This window comes from Haemorhous mexicanus, chromosome 8, assembly GCF_027477595.1.
Source record: "Haemorhous mexicanus isolate bHaeMex1 chromosome 8, bHaeMex1.pri, whole genome shotgun sequence".
NCBI lineage: Eukaryota > Metazoa > Chordata > Aves > Passeriformes > Fringillidae > Haemorhous > Haemorhous mexicanus.
Genome location: NC_082348.1, coordinates 15,676,425 through 15,700,103, shown reverse-complemented (window position 1 = coordinate 15,700,103; position 23,679 = coordinate 15,676,425). Strand labels below are relative to the sequence as shown.

At 56.8% G+C, this 23,679-nt stretch overlaps 1 protein-coding gene across 2 annotated transcripts in view; it reads left to right on the top strand.

Annotated features, from left to right (window-relative positions):
* The window catches only part of NHEJ1 (non-homologous end joining factor 1), a 42,329-nt gene extending 19,836 nt beyond the window's left edge, over window positions 1-22,493 (top strand). Inside the window, exons 6-8 of one of the 2 annotated variants that reach the window (XR_009487327.1) lie at window positions 21,518-21,712; window positions 21,880-21,983; window positions 22,267-22,285. Coding sequence is in view for 1 of the 2 variants with exons in the window: in XM_059852883.1 (XP_059708866.1) it covers window positions 21,518-21,635; window positions 21,880-21,983; window positions 22,267-22,347 (303 nt within the window). In the remaining variant the exon portion in view is untranslated. Of the gene's footprint in view, window positions 1-21,517; window positions 21,713-21,879; window positions 21,984-22,266 lie in introns of both variants that reach the window. The other variant, XM_059852883.1, reaches the window with a different exon arrangement.
* The last annotated feature ends 1,186 nt before the right edge of the window (window positions 22,494-23,679 follow it).

Below are 23,679 nucleotides of genomic sequence, written 5' to 3'. Positions count from 1 at the left end.
CTACTTGTTTAAGCTTTTATTTACCCCTTTGCCTCGTGCTGGGATGTGGGGGCAGCCAGCAGTGTGCTGGGGCTGAGCAGCATAGCAGGAGACTGCCAGAGTTGTCAATGAGTGAAAGGGAGCTCCAATCTGGCCTTTATTGAGGTCTGGGTTTGCGTAGCTCGGGAGCAGCCTGCCCTGTAATCAGTCAGCCACCAGAGTTGGCCAGCCTTGTAATAAAGTAGCTCTATATTTATTTGTTCTGTTTATACGCTGCTCTGTAATAAGTTGGGAGTCTTCCCCACTCCCCCCATTTTCTTTGGGAAGTTCCTCTGGGTCTCCGAGGGGATCTGCCATCCTGTGTGCAGTGGATGCTTGGGGCCCTGCATCCTGCCAGCTGCTCTGGCCACATCTGGGCCATGTGCCTCCAGTTCTCTGTGCCCCATACACCCCAAAATCCAACTGTTCCCAACCTCTCTCCAGCATTCCAGCCCCATTGCCCAATGCAGAGAGCCCCAGTGGCTCCCCTGGTACCCCGTATCTCCCCATGGCCCCTTCTCCTCCATCCCTCTTGCCCCTAGCGCTGCCTCTGTGAGTCCCCCTCCCTCCCTCTCTGTTCCAACCTTGGGTCTTTTTATAATTCATTAAAGGGAGCTCAGTTGCCCTTTCCCCAGTGAGGCTGGAACACTGACAGCCTGTTCACCCGCGTGTCTGTAATTAGACTCAATCTCTGGGTGAATACAACAATGTGACTGCACAGAATAATTCCTGGAGATCCTGACGCCGAGGAGGAGTGTGGCCTGTAAGCAGCCCATTCACGCCTGGCTTTCTATAAATACTTTACTATGTGGCATTAAGAAAACTTCAAGCCCTTTCTCCCCGCACTCTTTTTTTTTTTTTTTTTTTTTTATTAGTGCTACATAATATAGTAATTGTGTGACTAGAAGGTCCCCCCTGTGCTTGCCCGGGTTCACAGGCCTGGGTGTGACCTTGCGCTGCACTGGCCGAGCACGGGAGCCATGCCCAGGGACTGCTGTGCCCAGGAACCTGCCAGCCTCACCAAGGGGATGCAGGTGGCCTGCAGAATCCACCATCCCAGAGCTCTGCCAGGATAAAAGGCTTACATCCCTAAAACGCTTCCCAGTGGTGTCCCTGCTGGCAGCAGTGCTTGGCTGATACATGTTCTGTGGTCCTGGGAGCTGTGGCTGCTGGAGGGAGGTACTGATGGATATTGGGGAGGAGGGATGAAGCTTCTAAACTTGTCCCACAAAAGATGCCCAGTGCCTCTGGAAGCCCTTGGGCAGGGTCTGCATCTGGCGGTGCAGAGCAGAGTGCCAGGAGAATTTCAAGTGCCTCCCATCCCCTCCATCTCTCAACCCCCTCTGGCTGCTTTGCTGCTGAAGTTCCCCTGCATGGCCCCCCACCTGCCCCACTTTATTTATTTTGTGGGACAGCCCAAACTGTCGTCCCCCCCCCCCCCCCCCAGCCCCAGCACTAGGGGCCTGGAGCCCAAAGGAGGAACAGCTCTGCGGCATTTGCATCCTCATCACTGGCGCACTGCTGCAGACTGGATGCCCTGGATGTCAGAGCCACGGAGATGTGGTCGCGGTGCGTGACAGGGACGCGGCAGATGGCGCCCTGGCTCCGGTCACCGCCTGCCTGATGGGCGGCGGCGGCGGGGCTTGCGGATCCGGCACTGCACCTCTGCACCTCGGGCACTGCATCCTGCATCCACAGCACTGCATCTCTGCAGCCCTGGCATTGCATGGCCCTGGCTGCAGCCTCTGTGACAGGGAGGCTTCAAGGCAGCAGGGCTGGTACCCACATTGTGCTGTCACCCTGGTCAGTGGTGCAGAAGGAGTCAAGCAGGCTGTCATGCAGCCGAGGAGCTTTCCCCCATCACTACAGCATCAGCCCCATGTGGGTTAGGAGCAGGGGTGTGCCTGCAGCTGGTCTTGCCCTGCTCTCCCTGCTGCAGAGGTCCCTCCATGCTTACTTTTCTCAGGTCAAATGAATCAGGGCAGATGAGTGAGGTTAGGCTCCAAATTCAGGGGTTCTTGTCATGTTTTTTCCTTTAAGAAGGCTACAAGAAGTGAAGGGTTTTGGTGGGAATAGCAGAGAGCTGGGGTCCCAGCTCCCCAGCCCCTGCTGAGGCAAGGCAAGAAGGACTGGAGCCAGCTGAGTGCTGCCCAGCACAGTGTGGGGAGCAAACAGCATCAGTGGCCACAGCACACCTCCTCTCATTATTTATTGCTTACTCCTCAGAAAGGGCCTCTGTTTGCCTATTTATGATTTTGCTGCAAAACCTGTTGTTAGAGAGATCAGAAATTTTACTTAAACCTCAGCTCTTGAAGTGATGGTACTGCTCCATCGACCATGCTCAACCAGTGCTGGCTCTTCCATTCCAGCTGGGATCAGCAGTTATTCTCTCAGACATCAATAACACTGTGGGCTGCTGCCATCCAAAGAAGAGACCTTTGTCCATTTCCCCTCCCCAGCCTTTCACTTGTCACTTTGATAGCTCATCTTCAAGCTGCCTCCAAGTTCAGGGGTACTGCCGGGGTCTCCCCACAGCCAGATCTCCTGCCTCTGCCCATAGTGAAGGCTTGGGCTTCTGGGAAGCTCTGCAAGGCTTCCTGAGACCTGCACAGTGGTCTGTCCCATGCAGCTCCACAGAGATGTCCCTCTGTTCTAGAGGCTTCCCATGGGCTCAGGTCTCAGCAAAGCTGCACAGTGTGAGCCAGGGTGCCCTTCCCCTGGCTCCTTTCCGTGCCAGCCTGTCTATGCAGCTCCCAGTGCTGCTGCCTCCCCTGCCTTTTACTTATGTGTTTTTACGGCTCAGAGGGAGCCGTCCTGCCCCAATTCCCTGCATGCTCCTAATTTCATAGTTCTCTCCATATATCCATATATATCCATATGGCATTTGATACAGGTTTTATGGGCATTTCCATACATTTTACAGACACAGCCATTACAGAGCCAGGTTTCACCCGAGAAACCTCAGGGGAGCAGAGCACTGAATCGCCTTAGTCTTGGCCCCAGAACAAGGCTCTCTTCTCTCCCTTGCTGGGGCTGCCGCTATCAGTGCTGCAGAGGGCTGGGGGATGGCTTGGGGCTGGTGTGCCAGCCTTAAGAGCCAGGATGCTGCCTGCAACCTCATCCATCCTGCTTCTTGCAGCCTCATGCTGCAAACCCCAGGGCTGTCACTTCTGCCCTTTGCTCCCTCTCCAGATGGATGCTGCTGGCAAGGGACTGTTTTGAATTCAGGACCACAGTCTGTATGGTTGTGGTGCAGAGAGTGATGCCATCCCAGCTCTTGGGGCAGGGACACTGACACACAAGGCCCTGAACAGCAGCTGCTGCAGTGCATGCAGGACATCCGACCTCTGACACAGGGGCTTCTGGCTGCTGGAGGGGCAGAAAACACATCCAGGTGCGTGCAGCTCTCTGCACATATTTTGGCCTGCTACAGAGGCTGCCAGCACTGCTGAAATGCCCAACACTGCACAGGGGCTGACTGTGTTCCCTGCACAAGGGAAGAAGCCTCAAATCTTGTTTAAAAAGAAGTTGGGTGACATGTATCTTCATCTTCACCGTGGCCAAACCCTAGAGCAGCCTGAAGTGCAAATCTAAGGCATCCCCATGACATTGTCTCTAGGTGCTGGGCTGTTGAGCACTGTCTGCAGGGGAAGATGGACTGGGACAAGTGCATGCAGGGTTGCATGCACTTAGCAGCCCATAGCACCCCCACAACCTATTGCTACTTGACAGGGCAAACATAGCAGCATCTGGCCTCACTTCAGGACCCCAGTTCTCCTGGTCTTGCTTTGGACTGATGGGATGAGGAATTTTCCACCCTGTATGTGAATTCCCATTTGCAGGGCAAATTCCCACTCCCACCCAGCACTGCCTCAAGGACTGCTCCTTGATGCTCAGCCATCCTAAACACGGCTGTGGCATCATCCAATCCAGCCCTGCCTGTGAGCAGTGCCCTGGATCAGCTATTAATAGCAGCTCCCATCTCCCCTTTTGAGGGCTGGTGGGAGTCCAGGGTACATCCCACTCTCTTTTCTTGAACAGATCCTGAAAGCAGTAACCATTTGTGGCTTCCCTGACCAGCATGTCTTTCCTTGGCCTCCAGCATGTTCTATTTTCTGTGCTGTTTACTGTTCTTCTGTGGGCTGTCAGCTTTCCACGGTGGGGAAAGGCTTGTAAATGGGGGGTGGGCAGCGAGTCCGGACGGAGTGGCTACAGGAAGGCAGGGATGGAGGAGCACAGACATGGCCTTTATCACAGCCTAGGGGATGTGTGGCTCATAAATCCAACCCAGGCAGATAGGGGATAAATCATCCCAGCTGGGACACTGGTGGTTACCCATGGTTAGAAATTAACTTTGTGTTGGATGGCTCCCAGGCTGTGGGATGGGAAGGGAAGGCTGCTCTGGGCAGTGTGCCTCCTGCCTGGACAGCCCTGGAGCCAGGCTGCAGGCAGGCAAGGAGATGCCCACTGCTCTGGCCCCGGCAGGCAGAGCTGGTGGGCACAATTAAAGCCAGAGCGATGAAGCAAACAAGCTGGGATGGATCCTGTGGATGAACCTGTGCTGTGGGTGATGATGCTTTGGCATGCATTCTGACCTGTCTGGACTTTGGCACTTCGATGAGTGTCTGTAGCCACTGCACTCGTCATTGTGGGGCTGCAGCACACTGGGCACTAGGACGGGTCTATATGGGAGGGGACAGGGACCCCAGGTGGGAGGGAAGGCAGCAGAGTGTGCTTGTAAGGCAGGAGCAGGTATGTGCTCACAGCAGGACTGTCACCTTCCCCCTGCAGTTTTGGCAGAAATGGAAGCTGCATCTGGTATCACAGGGACTTCCAGGCTGAGGCAGTCTCTGGCCTGGCTCTGTGCCTCTGAGATGGGAGGAGGCAGTGAAGCCCTGTTTCACTTTCCCTCTCCAGCTGCAGTATCCTTCTAGCCCCAGTTCCCCTTTCTCCTGTCCCTAGTGTTCCCTGCCCAGATCCATGAACATCCCCAAACTCTACTATGTGTAGGGCCAGGGCTTTCACGACAGCTTTTCAGGTGTGCAACTACAGCAACCTCTTCTTCTGCTCAGGTCAAGTGCCCACACCTGGGACCATGTCACTCTTGGAGTCTTAGAGCACCCACTGAGGAGGAAGAGGGGAAGGGGCAGGGGTGATGAGGACACCCCTCCTGCAGTGGGTCTCCAGGCATCTGGCTCCGCTCACTCCTGGCCAGCTCTCTAATAGCTCCCCAGCTTTCCTTTCTAATGAGGCTCTAATTGGAAGCCGGTTGTGCTTCCCTTCCCCTCCTCTCAGAGCTCTCCAGTCCCAGTGCTGCAGGGTGATTAAGCTGAGGTTTTGGGTTTTTTTAATATGGCAGAATTATTTTGGAAGGGCCAGGATCGTTACATGACGGGCTTCTTGAAAAACCCCAGGCTTCGCCTTTCAGACGAGGCCTTTTCAAGTGGTTTTGCACAGTACACGTCTCTGGGCAGCGACCGTCTCGAACAGTTACTGTTAATTATAGATGCCTCTTTCCCGCTCGCCCATTACTCAAAGGATTTTTGTGTGTTTTAACAGTGTTTTACATCAGCCTGAATAAGACTCTATTCAGTATTTCCAAGAGCTGGAACTTGGGCATCCCCTGCTGTATGTGTCGTGCTCTCCTCCCTGCATCCCTTGGGCCAGGGACCAGGCAGCCAGCATGGGCACAAGCCTTCCTCCCGCTGCCAGTGCATGCACTGCTCTGGATGCAGGAGCTGTGCCTGCTGCATGCACACTCCCTTGGCACCCTTCTGGTTATGTATGGTCTTGGGTCTGCATGCTCAGCTCCTTGGGCCATCTCCTGAATCCACCCTCCATCATCCTTACACGCTGAGGTCCTCTGCCCACTGGTGCAGGCTCAGCCAGACCATGTGCTCACATCTGTGTCATCCTCTTTGCCCAAGGATTCACAGTCAGCAACAGTCTCAGGCACAATGGTCCCATCCTGGTCTCCTTGGAATGCGCAAGGTCATCTTCTTGCTGAGTTCCAGGCCAGTGTGTTCCCCTTGCATTAACACAGTAGCTAGGGCTGTTCCCCAAGTCCTCCTTCATTGCCCAGCTATTCAGCAGCAACTTATTGCACTAATGTCTTTGACAATGCTCTTACCTCCCATGCCATCCTGTTTGTACCCTCTGCCTGCAAAAGCCACCATTTATTCCAGCTTGCCTCTTGTGTTACACCTTAGGTGTAGGCTGTGAGAACAGCTTGCATCTTCTCCCATGACAGCCAAGCTGGTTTAGGCATCCTTCTTGTGGAAACATCTCATCTTAAGCATTTTCCCATTCCCACTGCAGACCCCAGATGCTCAGCTGGTCATGCTGGTTCCTTTGGAGAGCTTTGGTGGGTTTGAGAGGGGTGATGTGCCTTCTCTCCAGCTGCAGGCTACTGGTGCTTCTGCTCCTGAAGCAAGGTGAAGAACCAAGCTCTGGTTCTCCCTTGAGAGATGGGAACCCCCCCCCAGGCTATGCTGGGCACTCGACAGAGGGGGCATAGACTTTTGAGCAGAGCCACCTGCCTAAATGCTGGGCAGCTAGGATTGACAGTGGGTGCCCCTGCCATGCTTGGGCAGTGCAGAAGTCTTGAAGGGTTGGAAGATAAGGAGCAGCACCAGGACTGTTCTGCTGACCAATTTTGCAAGGCCAGAGGTGACAAGAGCTTCCCCTGTGTCTTCTGTGAGTTGCTGGCTACTCCCCCAAGAAACCATAAGTTGGAGGGAAAAAGTGGAACCTCATGCCCACCATCCATCCTCCTAGAGGCTTGAGTGGGGACTGGGGACAGTGGCATTGTTCAGGGAGAGCTCCTTTAGGGAAGGGGGGGGATGCACCTTTTTTGGGCACCTCTGCAGCCCTTACCTCCTCCACCTCAGCATACAGGGCACTGTGGTCAGGCCCATTTATAAAGCTGGTAAATATATTGGCAGAGTTTGTGTCCCCTCCAAAGGTCAATATTTGTGCAGAGTTTAATTTTAACTTAACAAGCAGTTGTTTGCAGAGGCTGCCCTGTTTGTGTGTGTGTGTGTGTGTGTGTGTGTGTGTGTGTGCTTCCCCACTGGTGGATGCCCGTGCGGAGCAGTGTGAGTGCTCGGCTGTGTGCACTGACTCACCAGGGTGCACAGGGGGTCGGTGACACTTCCCGCTCCTGGAGATGCTCCGGATGCAGGGGCAGCACTGTGCAGTCCAGGAGATAAGGTCCAGGGTCTGTGGCCAAGTCTATAAATGCAACCCACAAACCTCTCCGGGAGGTGACAGTGGGCAACATGTGCCCTGTGAGGTTTCCAGGGAACAGCAGCCAATGGGCACTGTGGCGTCCCCAGCCTGTTCTGACCGGTGCCCAGGGCTTGCTACAGGCAGCCCTGCAACCGCACAGCCCCCAGCCTTGCCCCTTCTGAACCCATGTGGCTTTTGTGGCTCTCATCTATGTTCTGGCAACACAGGTCTCCCAGCTGAGCACATCGCTCAGGCCGGTTCCAGGGCTCTTCCAGTATCACTGCCCATGGGGTTTTATACCCCCTGTCTACCCTCCCACCCCACCAGGTAAGGCAAACCCACATCCCACATGCACCGGCAACACCTCTCCAAGGCTGGTGGCTCCTCTTTGGGAGGTCTAGAGCTGAAGTGCCCCTGCTCTGGCAGGGAAGAGGGGAGAGGTTCTGGCCTGGTCTGTGCCCAGACACACAAGGCTTTGGTTTCTGCTACACCCAAGGCTTCTCTAGCTGAAACCCCAGGCTGTGCTTTACCCAGAGGCAGGTACCCTGTGTGGACTTGGGGACAGGCTGTGACACTCATTCACTCCATAGCATCTCACCCTTAGAAGAGAGGCTGGGATCTCTCAGTGCCTGCAGTGCATCCTGACATCTTGGGGCAGGATAGGTCAACAAGTTGGATCCAATACCTCCCCCCAGCCCATCTTGCTCACAGTACAGAATGTGTTGTCTGTAGGAAAATGGGAGAGTAACAGTGGGAACAGCTCTGGCTTGCAGGAGTTTTTCCAGCATCCTAGAGGCAGGAAGGGGGGGTGCAGCTGGGGGAGGGACAGTGAGGACAGAGCCCACCATCCCCGCAGTGCGGCTGCTGAGGCTCCGTGTTTTGCAGCCTGCCTTGTGGGCGCTGAGGTTTGGTTTCCTTCTCTCTACTCTTTTCCTCGCCAGGCCCCGGGGCTGCTGACTGACCTCAAAGGGAAAAGCAGGCTCCAAGGGACAGCAGCAGGGATGGGCAGGGGTAAACACGGGGCTGGGGCCGGCCAGGCAGTGGGTGATGGAGGTGAAGTCATGCCGTGACGTCAGGCCTGCGGCTTTGGGGACAGCCGTGGTTAGGCTGCTCAAGGAGGGGTGGCTGTTTTCCTGCAGCTCTGCTGCTTGCTCCTGGTGCCCGTCTAACTTATAAACTTTAATGGCCAGTTTAAAAGGTTCCTGCCATGGGCACCTTGTTGCCAGATTTAGGTTTTTAATTTGGAAACTTTCCCCTCTGTGGTCAGAGGAGGAAGGACTTGGGTCCGCTCAGGGCCAGTCATCAGGACACGCGGGTGCCAAAGAGACAGTCCGAAAGGACCATGCTGCCGTCACTGGTGTCGGGACAGGGTTGGCCACTCGCGGGGCAGACAGGCTGGAGGAGCCCCCTGGTCCCCTCCCGCTGCCCACATATTGGTGGAATAAATTTAGCTCCTCCTCCGCCTCTGGCTGGGGGAGCACCGTCAGCTGCCACCTGCTCCTGATCAGCACAGTCCTACCCCTTAGCCCCAGGCGTCAGCTCTGGGCTGTGTGGGTAGCGTTCTCATCCTGCAGCCCTCGGGAGACACCGGGGGCCCACAGATCTCAGCTCACAGGGGCAAGCCTTGGGCTACAGCCACGTTTGCTTCTGCAGGTGCCAGCAGAGCTGGGGTTAGACACAGAGCTGGGGTTAGACAGAGCTGGGGTTAGGTACAGAGATGGGGTTGTGCACAGGGTCATGCCTGGATGTACTGCTTGGCAGGAGGATAGGATGCAGGACCAGCACTACAGGAGAACTGAGGGCATGGCACTGCTGCTCTTCCTCGAAGCCCTTCAGCAGCCCCTGTGAGGTGGGGGTTAGCAGAATCACATTTCCCTCCTGCAAACTCGGCTCTCCTCTGCCTGCAAAGACTCAAGAAACCCTTGCAATGCCCAGGAGTTGTTGGGTGCTGGGACATGGGGTTAGACCTAACCCTTGCATTCAACAAGGAAACCGGCCTATAAGATTGATGAGAGCCTCCCCAGAGTCTTTCCACCCAGCCCTGGTGAGAGTGGGGACATCTTAACTCCCCCCAGCTGCTGCCACTGGGGTTTCTAACAGTGGGGTTCCAAGGAGTGACCATGGATGGCTTGGCTGGGTCTCTTCTTGTCACTGGTGTGATGGGGCTTGTCCATGTGTTCGTGCTGTACAGGCTGGTTGTCTGAGAGCACTGCATGAGGACTGGTCCTTCCAGCGTGTGCTGATGAGTCCATGCTGTGATGGGGTGGATCAGAGCCCACCCTGGAGCATCTTAGCTACTAGGAGGGTCCATGACTTTGCTGGGGGTCTGGGGAGCTGAATGGCAGACAAGATGGCTGGCTTGGCAAAAGTCTGCACCCCAGGGGTTGAATTTCCCCAGGGTGGGCACCCAGAGCACTATAAATAGCACATGAAGCCAAAGGAGCAGAGGAGTGGCCCTGGTTTACCAGCACTTTCATACCATGGCTTTCAAGTGGTTCCCCTGCCTCTTCCCCATGAGCCAGTGGCACATCTGGGCTTCCAGCGCTGTGCCACGTGCTCTGCGGCCGCTGGAGCTGGTGCCACGTGCCAACCCTGGAGCAGCCCTGCCTTTGCAAGCCCTGTAATTGATTCCTGCTCTCCTGCATGGGTGGAGGCTGCAGATGTGTCCCCTGGTAGGAGGCAGTGGGCTGTGGGCACCAACTGCGGGAGCCAGCATGGACAGAGTGAGGAACAACCCAGTCGTCACCTTGGCTCTGATGTTGACTTGAAGAACTGCCTTTTGAGCTTCCAGGTGTTTGAAGAGGTTCTCTGCCAACCTCAGTTCCTGGAGACAGGGACTTTGAGGGAGCCCTGTTACCCACTTGGGGCTGCTGGAGGAGCTGGGGTACTGTTTGAGATGTGTCAGCTGATGGCAGTGTAGGGTGGGTCTGTAGAGCTCCCTTGTTATTCCCCCAAGCCTGCAGAAAAGCCTGGCCATGGTGATGGCAGGGGTTTAAGTTGAGGAGGATTTTGTAGCCTGGCACCATATAGGAGACAATATATTTGAGCATGTTATTGTGAATAAGGTTGAAGATAGATCAATTTTTAGACTGGAGGGTGATGGTGTTCCAGGAGAGAGGGACTGGAAACAGATGAGATTTTACATGAGCACAGAGCAGCTGGAATCAGACATCCTTGCTACCTTGTTTTCCAGTGCTGCTGATGACAGGTAGTGCTCAATGGAAGAAAACTCCTAGAAAAATAGAGATGAAAATGGTGAGGCTTTTAAAAAACACTGTATTTAGCCAAAGGGCATGGTTTTGCTGTCTGTAGATGGCAAGGGGTGGGTGAACCCTTCTGAGCAAGGCAAGCATGAATGGAGAGAGTGAGGTGATGAGTGGGCAGGGGGCTGGAAAAAGAAGCAGTTAGTTGTCAGAGCTGAGGAGGTCTTTGCTTCTCATTGCCCGAGGGGAAGTGGTGAAGCTCTCAGCATCTCTCCCAAAACAGGCTGGGATCCCCACCCTTGGAAGTGAGTAACTTGGGCTGCAGTGGCTGAACCTGGCAGGACAGAGATGGAAGAGGCTGCAGCAACAAGGGGAAATCTGCTTGCCCAGGTGGAGTGGCACAGCATGGGGCAGGGTTGGGGCCACAGCTCCCAGCTCCCCCAGCCCTCTGTGCCCCCCCCCCCCCCCCCCCCCAGGTAGCACTTCAGGGACCTGTCCCTCTCTCCAAGGGCTGAAAGGGCGAAGGTGCCCTGACAGAGTGTTTTATTTGCAGCAGGTGCCTGAAATCCAGCCGTGGTGTGCAGTGATCCCTCCCCTCACCTGGAGATGAACCCAGCTTGAGAGACATGGCTGTGCAGGGTCAGGCCCTGCTGGAGTTGGGATTGCCCCTGCCATAAGCAGAGTGTGTCCCTGGCAGCCTGATGGGCTGGTCCTGCCGCGGGAGACAGGCGCGTAATGCCTGATTTCACAGCACTGGCATGCTCTGTTTGCTTGTGGCAATGATCTCTCCTACCCTGTCCAACTCCAGCCCTTGGCCAGACCCCAAGCTGCAGCTCTGTCAGCTGGGATTAGGTACAGGATTTGGGCAAAAACATCTTTGCTCTTGGCTGGAGCAATGACAGAGGGGGGAAAAGTCAGCCTGCCATCTCTGGAGATGGAGCTCCTGCCCTGCCACCAGCCCATGTGTGGCATTCCCTCGCTGAACTGAAGGCAGTTGAACTGCCTTCAGCCCTCGCAGCCATCACTGGGGCTTTGCAAGCCCCACACAAAAGAGGAGGAGGAAGGCAGAGATTCCCTCATCTCTCTGATGCTGAGGTTGTTCATGAGATGGGCATAGGTCCCTGGGCTGTCTGGAACAAACCAAGGGAATACTTGTAAAGGAGAGAGGAACAGGAGTGGTCCGTGCAGAAAGAGTCTCCCATTCGCTGTGTGCTCCGAAGTGCTCCTTGCTGTGCCCAGCTTGTTCCAGCAAAGCCTTGTCTGAGAGCAGGAGCTGTGGAGCAGCAGCAGCCCCCTGCCCTCGATGCCTCCCGGAACAGGACTGGGGTGGTTTGGCAGCAGATAAGCAGTGATGCCCTGTGGGATGGCTGGCAGCAAAGCAGGATCTGTGGCACCCTGGCAAACTCCAGCCTTGGACTTACAGAAGCACTCTATCTATCTATGTATGTCCCTATTGCATAGTGCTGAGCCCAAGCCAAGGTTTCTTATCACCTCTTGGTGAGGTGCACAGCCCTGAGCAGCCCTCCGTGTCCCTGCAATCCTGCCTTCTCTCAAAGTGCTGCTTCCTGCTTGTCTTGCTGGACCCCGGCTTTGTTGGCTGAGCTTGCTTAGCTGTGACAAAGTTTATAGTCCTGGAATGCAGAATGGCTGCTGGCCTCGCTCCAGCCTAAACATCCCCGCCCCAGCGTGCGACAGGCGCTGATAAGGGGGAGTGCCACAGCGGGCAGGTATCTGGTGCCCAGCCCGCGACCTTTCAGCCACACGGCCTTGAAGGTTGTCATGGTTGTCATCTGTCTCACGCGCGTGTGTGTGTGTGCACGCGAGCTTCTCCCATCCCCAAGAAATGTTCTCCACATCCCTGGTTTTCTCTCCAGGCCAAACCCACATGCACGTTGCCCGAAACTGACTCCGAACAGGCTCCTTTGATGAGCAGGGCTTAAATATACATTTGGCATTCCAGCGGCAGCGTGCCGAGCGTGGCCAAGGGTGTGAAAGTGTTTGCTTGACAAACTCCGGGGGCTCTCGCCTCTCTGCTGGCTCTGGGGATTTGCAGGAGAGAAATATCAAGGAATTTTTCACCTCTCTGTTTTGTTTTGTGTTTTTATTTTGTTTTCCTTCTGCGAGTGCATTTTTAGCTCTGGTGAAAAGTGCCTGATTGACAGTCATAGAGACTGAGTCCCCTCTCTTTGCCGACACAGGGACAGCAGGAGCAAACACGGGAGAGGAAACCGCCCTGAGAGCCTTGCACTGAATGTGGGGGCTCCCATCTCCTTTCCACTGTCCCTATCCCCTCCAGGAGTCCGGTGCCGTCAGGGATCGACTGAGTACCAGCAGGATGGAGATGCCCCACATCCTAGGAGTCCCAGGCTGTGGTCTTCTCAGAGCTGGCTCTTTTGCAAAGACACTCTCCCTGCTGAGGACAGTGGGTTCCAGTCACTACTCAGCTGGCCTCAGAGAGCCCCAGCACCACACTGTGGAGACACCCATCCCAGCCAGTGTCCCCCCGTGCTGTGGCACCAGCCTGGGGTATGTGCTGCTCTCCAGGCACCTTTGGGGTTGCAGAGGGTCTCGTCACCTTCTGCCTGTGGGTGGGGAGATGGAGCAAGTGGAGCAGAAGAGTGTCTCCATGGGCAAGTTGCAGATGGACAGACTGGTTGCTTGCAGCCTCCTAAAGTGATGCATAGGAGGTGCTGGGGGCACGAAGTCACAACCCTGAGCTTCACTTGTCACTCAGCTCCTTTAGGGCTGCAGCCCGTGATGAGGCAGGAAAGGCAGCTCCATCACCAATTTCCATGTGACACAGGATGCATGGAGGGGCTGGGATGGGCAGAGCAGACCAATGTGCAGAGCTGGAGCCCTGGGCTTGGATGTGAGCCCAGACATGTATCCTGCATGGGGAGGAGGAGGAGGAGGAAGGTAAATCTTCCTCATTAGTCCAGCTACTGCATCCCGCACCCATGGGAAATGGGGAGGGGAGCCCTGGGCAATGGATTTGGTTTCAGGGCCTATGTCTGCAATGCCTGCCAGAGCAGACTGAGAACCTAGCTGACTCCTGGGGAGGGGGCTGAGGGGGCTGCATCTGTGTGTTCCCAGCTGTCCCCAGAGTAATCCTTTATGAAAGAGAACCCTCTGCCCTGCTGCATCCCCACTGTCAGGTCACAGTGCTGCCTGACCCTAAATCACCTGCCACTCCCAGCCTGATGGATCACCATGGAAAAAGGGGTGCTGCCCCCAGAACAGCAGAGGGAAAGGGTCTGGGGGTCTGTGGGGCAGAGGTCCAGACTCTGGAGGCTGCAGAGCAGGGATGTTGTTAGGATGTTGGTAGTCTATGGGGAGAGGCTCGGTGCCCAGGGATTGCAGGGTAGAGGTTGGTACCATTTTGCAGAGGGATTGGGCTGCTGTGAATTACAGCTGCTGAGAAGGGGATATGGAGGGATTGTGGAGCAGGGTTTGGGATCCTGGGGGGCCATGAGTTTAGGGGGCAAGCTATGTCCCTGGGGCAAGGGCAGGCTTGGCTTGGGCTCCTCGAGGTTTCCTTCCTGGCCCACTGAAGAATCGCTGGCTTGTCTGAAGGATCATTGACCTGTGGATTTCCTGGGCAGCAAGTCCCTTTCATGTGGCCGCTTGCAAACTCTCATGACATCACCACAGGCTGCTCCTCCTGGAGACAAACCCGGTGCTTTTTAGGGTTTTGCCTTCCCCCCCACCCCAGTCTGTGTGTTTTGGCCGGGGGGACCTGGCGAATCACATCCAAGAGCAGCCACTCTGGCAGGGAGATGGTGCACAGGGCTGGGGGGCAGGGAGAGGGCAGAGTGTCCCCCCCCCCATTGAATAAACATGGGCTGGCCAAGGATGGAGGGGGCTTTTCCAGCCTGGACCACACCCCGGGGGGCTATTTTTGCCATGAATGAAAGGGCTGTGTGCTCACAGGGCAGGCTGGCCTCCTGCCGCCGCTGCTGCGCATGGAGAGCTCTCCTGACACTCAATCCTGGTGCCTGGCTGGGGACCAACATCTGCACTGAGCACAGCTGGGCACGGCCCGTGGGACACCTGGGTACATGGAACAGCTGAGCACTGCCTGGGGGATACCTGGGCACCTGGCACAGCTGGGCACTACCCGTGGGACATCTGGGCACCTGGTACCAACTGGGCACAGCCAGGGGTGACACCAGCAGGCTGCCATGCCTGGGAAACATGGTCTGTCACAGGTCAAAGGGGAGTGATGGTGACTCAGTGGCTGTGCCAGCAGCAGTGCCAGGGCTGCTGAGGCATGTTGGACCCAGCCCTGCTGGGTCCATGTGCCTGGGGACCTGCTTGAGGCAGCCCAGCAGTAAGCCCTGCTGCCCCCCTGCCCCACACAGAAATGCTTCCTGCTGCAGTTTCGGGTCACAGTGGGGCAGCATCCCCAGGGGCTGCCCCTATGGCTGCACCTGTGCTTGGGAGGAACTGCAAAGCCACAAGGGTGGAGCAGCTGCCTCCTGCTCAGCCTTGGTCCTAAACACACCCAGATTCTCCTTAAAAGCCCCTAATCCCACCTGGCTCAGCACCAGCTTCCTCTTTGGGCCCTGTTAGCTCAGCTAATCCCTTGTGTACCAGGTTTATGGATGTACTGGGTGCAGTATTTCCATGCTTGCTCCCCTGTCATCCCCAGATTTTGCTTCTCAAGGAGTATGAGGGCTGCTTTGCCAGTTCCCAGCTCTGACCCACACTCCTGCTGCCTCTGCCAGCCTCAGTGCCCCAGAGGTCCCAAGGGACCCATGAGTGCTTGTGCCCATGAATGAGCGGCCTGTCCTCACTGGGTGGAGCCGAGGTGCTGGATCCCACCCATCACTGTTCCTTATCACCACACAGCATCCTTGTGATTCACCAGGTGTGGCTCCCTTTCCATCATCCCACTTTGCAGGAAGTTTCCTGGCCAGCCCCCCATGAGCTCTGTGCAATAATAACAAGCTGGGATGAGCTGGCTGGCCTTCCTGAGCAACCCTACAATAACAGAGCAGTGCAGTGTGTCCAGCTTTCCTGGGCAGACAATAATAAGCCCACATGAGCTGGCACACTTTGCGGAGGAACCCTACAATAATAAGCCTGGATGATGTGTCCATATTCACCCAGTCAGCCTAAAATAACAAGGCAGTGTGAGCCACCCAACTTCCTCACAGATAAGTGGGGTCTCTGAGCTGTCACTCTGGGAGAGGAGGCATGCTGGCCACCAGGTCTCCATGTCTTCTGCTCTTGACCCTGGAGGAGGCAGCCTGTGTCAGTGATGGGTCAGGCTGGTGGAGGTGAAGGCCATAGGTACTATAAGCCTGTGACTCTGCCTTCCTGGAGACAAATCCTCACTTAGTCCTGGCATGCTGGGACCTGCTATACTTCAGGGCATTCTCCTTGTCCATCTCCCTTGCCGAACTGGCACCCAGTGCCAGCTTCCTCAAAGGCTCTCCTGCTCTCACCTCATGGGCTGCTGGACAGCAGGACTAATGGCCACAGTCAAGCTGGAGCTGGGAGTGCCACCAGCAGCTGCCACCAGACCCTGCATGGCAAGGCCCAGCATCTTCCAGCATTGCCCAGTTGGGGAGGCAATGCTAGGCAATGCTAGTGCTGGGCACAACTCTTTTTCAGGGAGTTTGTTGGTACTTGGGCAGGGGGAGGGCTTGGATGCTCATGGATTTGCTTGGCAGCATGGCAGGAGGGCCTCTTTCCAAATGGGTTGGGGTAGGGACTGCCCACTGGGGCTGGAACCACTCACCTCCACCAGGGTCTGCCAAGCCCCAGGCTTGGGGCTTGCTCCTGGTGGGTTGGTCCTCACATGACTGGGGAGGAGATGCTGCAACCTCCTGCCCTACCTCTGCTCAGCCGGTGACCCTCCTTTCCCTGGGATTTATCCCTGTGGGGCTGCAGCAGTGAGTGGGCAGGGCAGATGCAGAAGCCCCGCAGCATCCCTCCCTCCCTGGGGGAGCCAGCATCCGCCCCGGCGTGGCGGCGGCACAATGCAGAGCCCTCCGCTCAGTGTCCGCGAGAAAGGCTGTAACCCAAGCCACGAAAACAGCACAAGGGGAAAAGAAAAGGGTATTGAGCGGCCGGGCTGCTGCGGTCGCCGGGCAGCATAGACTGCTGGTTGTTAAGCGAGTGCCTCGCTTGCAAAGGCTGCCTTGATGAAGTGTGAGACAGCACTTACGGAGGGACGCGGGCAGGCATTCTCGCTCCATCTTCCGCTCACAGTGCCGCTCTTTATGTGCCTGACATTTGCTCGCTGGAAAGGCCCCTGAAGTCAGGGGGAAAGGAAAACATTGCAGGCAGCAGGGCCAGAACGGTGCTGGGAGGAGTGCTGAGCCGTGCCGGGCTGGGCTGGGCTGGGCCGGGCTGGGCTGGGCTGGGCCGGGCTGGGATGCTCCTCTGTCCCGGCCTCACCACCCGCTCTTCCCCGGGGTGACCCCTTCACCTCTCAGCAGCTCTCCGGCTGCCTTCCCCTGCCGGCACCGCCACTTCCTGCCAGGTGTGCTCAGCCTGGCTGCCTGCCTGTGCAGCCCTGGCCATCCTGCCCGTGCCTGCTCCAAGGGCGGGCTGGCAGCACCGCCAGCTCTGCCAGCTGCTGCTGCTGCTGCTGCTGCTGCTTGTCCCCTGGAAGCGTATGACAGGGGGGATGGAGACAATGACAGTGTGAGCTCAGAGCTCATCCTTTAGCCACCTGCTTCTGGGGTATGCAGTGTCCCAGCGACTGCTGCAGGCTTGGGGGGTTGCAAGTAGATCTAAGGGCTGGAGGAGCTGGGAAAGGGCATCGGTGGTCAGTGTAGGGCACCTCGGGGTGCTGGGGGGTGGCTTTGTACCCAGGGAGAGGGTCATAAGGAAGCTGGGGCAGGAGACTGGGCTGATATAGCCTGCTTCATCCCAGGAAGTAAGCATCCCCTTTCCCTGCCCTTGATACCAGCTGGAAGGGGACAGTTCAAGCCTCTCCATCTATTTTCTTGCAGACAGATCCTCTGCTGCTGGCAGAGGATGGGTGAGCATCTATCTGGATTCCAGAGGGGGCCTCTCCCTAGCCTGACTGACATTGGCATAACCATGGGCAGAGATGCCTAGCACAGATCCAGCAAGCCATTCGAGCCCCATTCCCAGGTAGAGTGCCAAGAGCAGCCTGTGAATGCACCACCCACTGAGCCCTTCCCCTGCCCACCATCAACTGCCACAGCAGCACCAGACTACATCCATGCCAGTGTGGCAGTGGCCATGCCAGATAGCCAGTCTGCCATTCCTGGTCTGTCACTCCACCACGCCGCTTCCATGGAGCCCACTGGTGGGGGCAGCCTGGGGAAGCCATCCTCCCCCTTGGCACACACCCCTTGGCTCCAGCCCCGGCAGGAATTATTAAGTGTGCCCCTGTGGAGCATGTGCTGAGGCTGGCCACGGGAATGTGGGCAGATCTGACATACAAGCCACAGCAGCCAGGCTATAATTTCCAAACAGGCCCCATTCGCTCTGTTTTCCAGTTAAAAATATATTAAAAAATAGGAATGTGGGATTTGTAGTGAAGAATGTTGGTAACCACTTCGAATGTCTGGTGTGATAATGAAAGGGTCAGTCCCCAGCTTTGAGCATGACCGATTTAGACTCTGGTGCTTGGCAGTGCTGCGGGGGCCCATCATGATCCAGCCTGCCTGCAAACCATCCTGGGCCAGGGAAAGGTGATGCTTCTGTGCTGGTGTCATGGTGCTGTGCTGGGTGGTGTGCCCTTTCTGCTCATACTGTCAAGAGACCATCCAAATTGCTGTCCCTTTTGGCCCCTTGAGATGGGAGTCTAGGCAGGGGGCGGGGAAATGCAGAATGCCTTGGAGATTGATTTTGTACCCTGCTGCATCTCTGCGCTGGGGTGCAGCCCCATAGCAGAGCCCACTGGGTTGGGGGTCACTGAGTGGGGCTGCAGCCCAGCTCCCCCTGAGCTGCCCCTCCACACCATGGGCTTGCTCTCCGTGTGATGCCAGGCACCTGCCCCCTTTGGTGGGCACGCCTCTCCCCCCTTCCCCGCCCCAAGTCGCAGTTCAGGGTGTGCTGGGGAGTCTCCGTGCCGCTACCGCAGCCTTGAGTGCCTCCTGATACTGGGGCAGCCCACTTGGCCTTGTGGCCAGGTAGTCATAACAGGCCAGACAAGCCATGCCAGCTCCCGAGGCATTGCTCCCTGGGGCCTGGGGAGTCGTGTGGAGCAGCCCAGCCAGCACTCCCCCAGCTGCCAGCTCTCTGCCTCTGTGGCTCCCCGGACCTCAGACATCATGTTTATCCTGGAGATGGGTAATCAGGGAAAAACAAATCACCAGAGGCCAGGGCTGATGTTGCAGTGGGGGCAAGCTGTTTGCAGCAGGGTTCAGCTTCGGAATGGAGCAGTGGGGTAAGGAGGAAGGGGAAAATCAGCTGTAGCCAGGGCTTGTCCCCCACCCAGCCCTTTAGGGGACACTTCGTTGTCCCTCTCAGCCTTCGGGGCCATCAGGTGGCCGGTGGCTGGCACAGCATGCTCTGCTCCCTGCTGAGTCATAGCTCTGCAGGGAAACGCTTCCAGCTCTGGTTATAACCCATTTCCCTCCGGGGCTGTGAAGTGCAGCCTCCCAGTCCCGCCGCGGGCTAGCTCCGGCCACCCCATGGCCCTGAGCCCGCGGGCTCCAGCCGCCGGGAAGGGCAGAGGCAGGAAGTGGCTGCTGACTCCCAAATTCCACCCTGGGCTTGCTGGAGCTGAGCCCTTCCCGCAGGCGTGGGCAGCAGGTGCCCTGCACCTGCAGGCCCCTGTGCCACCCCAGATGCCCAATCCCCCTGGTGGCGCTGGGCACTCTGCTTCCAGTGCCTCCCCAAGGTGCCACATCAGTGGGGGTGTGTGTGCTGCTCTTGGGGACACTGGGTGGCTGCAAGAATGGTTTGCCCCAACCCCAGGGATATCTGGGCAGCTCAGCTGGGGCTGAGCACTGAGTGAGCAGCTGCTCTGCCCAGATCCTTGCTTGAATGCTGTGAAGTGGAGCAGCCTGAGCAGCCCTGGGGCTTGGGGCACATCCCAGGTGCCATCCTGTGTGGGTTGGAGCAGAGGGGATTGGGCAGCACCCTGCACCTGGATGCACAGCCTGCCCCATTGCCCTGGCATTCCCCAGAGGCCCGTTGGTGGCAGGAGAAGGAATGAGCACCCAGAGCAGTGGCACCCAGAGCTGGCTGGCTCTGCAGGGGACTCTCCTGCCCTCCTGGGGCACTGACCCACGCAGTGCTATCTAGTACACTTTGCTCACTTCACTGCCATTCCTGACTTTCCTGGGAGCTGCTGTTTGCTTTTCTCTGAATTATGACTCCAGCTTGTGCCTTTGATCTGGGCTGTGTTGGCCACCCGTGACCAGGCCCTCTTCTGCCTTTGAAGTGCAATCACCTTCCCAGCCTTGGATGCTGCTTTTGCAGCCTTGGCTGCAGCCCTGGCTCTGAGGTGAAACACACAGGGCAAGAGCATCCTTGGGGTGCCTGAGGTGCTCAGCATCCCTCCTCCTCTCTGGGACCTTGTGATGATCCAGCACAGTTAACACCTCAGAGGCTGGGCACTGAGGCATTGAGAGCTGTGCTTGCCCAGTACCAAGCAGTCCCAGGGATGCTGGTGGGATGCTGGTGGGATGCTGGCAGCAGAGCATCGCTCCCTCCGGTGGCAGTGGGCAGGGACGGAGGAGGTGACCTGTATAGCAGCTAGTCAAAAAGCAGATGCCAGTGCATTTCCTATTGCCAAACGGCCTTTCATGCCTGTGACTCCAGCAGAAGAGATGAGACCTGCATGGAAAGTGTCTGTCTGGGCAGCAGCCAACCCGTCTTGGCATCAGCCCTATCCTGCCACCCTGGCTGGCAGGGAGCAGTGAGGAGGGCTCAGCCTACCTATTCTGCCACTGGGAAGCTGGGGTCAGGCTTTGGACTCTGGCCTTGAGTGGGTCTGAGCGTCCCCATCCCCTCCCCACTATCCTGGCCCAGAGAGGATTCTACCTTATCTGTTACACTTTGTTCTCCTGCTGTCTGGGTGTGGAGCAGGGCAGAGATTAGTGTGTTTAGACCTTTGACACACACACACACACACACACACACACACACACACACACACACATAGCCACACAATCAGCCATGCATGCACCCACAGCCATGCTCATGTGCACACTGCTGCACACACAGTCCCTGTGCACGTCATCATGGCACACTCACCTGCACTTGTAGGCCCACGCTGTGCCCCACACCACCCCCAGCACCCCCTCCAGGGCACATACCCATTTCCCTTTCCCTGTGCATGTTTGTTTGAGCACTGTGAGCTATGTTACGTTCCCAGTGGAGTGTGGCACCTCCTAGCCTGCCAAGATCTCTCATGTGCATCAGCACAGCCCAGCAGGAAAGGTGGCATCCTGCTGGTAAGGAGTGCAGGCAGGAGGAGGGGGGCGTCCCGTGTCAAGTCTGGAGGGAACAAAAGTGCATGCAAGGAGGCAGGAGCTATTTTGGCAGACTGGAAGCAAACCTGGTCATCCCTCGTCACATTGTCACATCATTTTCACTTTCTGTGGGGCCACCAGAGATGCCTTGTGCTGGAGGCTGTGGTGGCAGGCAGGGACTACCTGTTCCTACCTCTTATTAGGTCACGTCCCTGCCCAAGGCTCACTGTCCATTCTCACAAGCTGCAGCCCATGCTGCTCCAGGCAGGGAAGCCACAGCCCTTCCAGAGCGATCTCCAGCATTTCATGAGTGACCCAAAAGCCTCTGCACAAGGCATCTCAATGGGAAGGCAGCCCACTGCCCAGAGCAGGTGTGTCACGGTGTGCACATGTGTGTGTGTCTGTATGTCTGTCTGTGTATGTCTGTGTCTGTATGTCCATGTGTGTGTGCACACCTGGGAGCAGTTGGGATTCCAACCAGTGCCAGAGCTGCCGATTCCCACAAACTCTGCTGCACTCCCGGGGTGAAACAGATGTAGCCTGACAGGCAGAGGGGGGCACAGCCCCTTTCTCTGCCCCACAACAGCACTGTGGCAGGGTGACCTGGCAGGTGATTTCCTGGCAGGGTGATGGTGCCTCTGCTTTCTCCTGCAGACCCTGCCCCGGATCTGCAGTGCAGGAGAAGGGCAGGCGTTTGCCTCTGCTCTGCAGCAGCTCTACACTGCAGTGACACAGCAGGAGGTCAAGCAGGCTCGGAAACGGCATTGCTCTGGTGAGGAGCTCCTTGGCTGTGGCATGGGGAACATGGGATGCAGCTGTCCCCTCGACTGCTGAGCCCCATATCCTGGGGTAAGGGAAATGTGGCCCCACGTGCAGCTCACCCCATGCAACAGTCTCCCCCTTGCTTTCCCTGCATGGGCTAGGCTCCCAGTCCAAGCACAGTTCCTGGAGTGGGTTTGGGTAATGCCCAGTGCTCCCTTATCTCAATCCCAAATTGCATCTTTTTCTGGTACCAGAGGATGATGTGGATACAGCACCCACTGCAGAGACCATAAAGCACCCCCATTCACCTGCTGCATCCCAGGAGGATGAAACGACATCTTCCAGTGAGAGAACCTCGGTGAGTGCAGCTCTAGAAAGTCTCTCTGTACCAAAGGCAGGATGGGGCCCACATCTCCTTTCCCTCCTCTCCTCCAAGCACTGTGCCCATCCACGATGGGCTAGGAGTCTCAGCTTGGTTCCTAGCCCATTCTACCCCATGCATCCTGAGTGTGTGATTGCACATGTGTATATATTTTGCACTTCCACAGCACAGATGACAGGAATGTCACTGCTTGCACACCTGCACACGTCCTGCATGACTCCTCAAGGAGGAACTGACACTGCTTCCTCTTTGTTTCCAGCCAGCCTCCTCCCCATCTCAGAAGCCCCGGCTACCTGCAGCCAAGGCCAAGCCAAAGAAGGCAAAAGGGCTCTTCAGCTGAAGCACTGCTGCCAACCCTGCTGAGGTCTCTGCTTCCCCCAGCATCCAAGAGAGGCAGTGAAGAGAACCCATTCATCAGCTGCTCATCTCTGCATCTCCTCATGGACCCTGCCCAGGTCATGGTCCTCTCCCAAGATGTCTCCAGCTGGGGAGATGGAGCTCCTTTCTTCAACACTGTTTCAGGAAACAGGTTTTCTAACTCTTCCCTGGTGCAGAGTTTGCCCAGGCTTCCTCTCATGGTAGAGCCAGTGCTGGACGTGGGAGAAGTGGGAGGGATGCTGCCAGTGGGTGTGGGACAGCTGGGGCTCTGGCAGAGCTGTGGGGTTTGGCTGCTCTTGAGTGGGTTTTCAATAAAGGGCTGTGTCTGGGTGAGATTCCCTCTCCTGCTCTGTCCCACCAGGCCTGTAGAGTCTAAAAAGGGATGTAACCTTTGGTGCTGCTGGGTCCCCCTCAGGCCAGTCCTGATGTCCCAGGGGCTTGCAGTGACTCTGGATAGTGAGGTGACAGCAGCTCATTGCTGTGGCACAGCACACAGCTCCCAGCCATGCTGTGCCTCACCCTGCGCAGCAGTATGTGTTTTGGGCTGTGCACAAGAGGATGCCCAGATCATGGGGACACAGCTGAGGGGGCTGGAGCCCATGTTCTTGTCCCATACCAGGATACACACCATGTGCTGGTGCCTGCAGACAGGCTGGCAAAGGCCCTGGATAGGCTGAGGGACACACTGCATTTGCAGGCACCTCCACCATAATTATTGGGCAGGTGATACTGGCTTGATCCATGCTTTGGACTCCAAGGAGCAGGAGACAACCAGAACACTAACCCTCTGAATGCTGCCAGGCCTGGGAGCAGCCCTGGAGCAGGTTACAGATGCTCCCTGGACACAAAACACCACTTCCATCCCTTCACACTCCATCCATCCATCCATCCATCCATCCATCCATCCATCCATCCATCCATCCATCCATCCATCCACCCATCCACTCCTGCTCTCCTCTTCCAGCCCCTGGGTCCACATGCTTCCTTCAGGACTTGGACCCCCTTCCTGTGCCCAGACCAGGTCCAAAAACAGCAGGCAGAGAGCCAGGCAGCAGGCAGGCTGCAGGCAGTGGTGCTGCTCTCCTGGACAGGGACCCATGGCCCCAGCTGCCCTAGTCCCTGGGGCTGGGCCAGCTGCAGTCATGCTGCCTGATCTCCTGGGCAGCAAGGGGGAAACAAAAACATCCGGAGCAGTCCCTGTGTCTGTGCAAGGGGAATTAAAGGGCCTTTGCTGGGCTACAACCAGCCAGTCCCAAGGCGAGTGCAACCAGTGGCTTTTTATATTTCCTTTCTG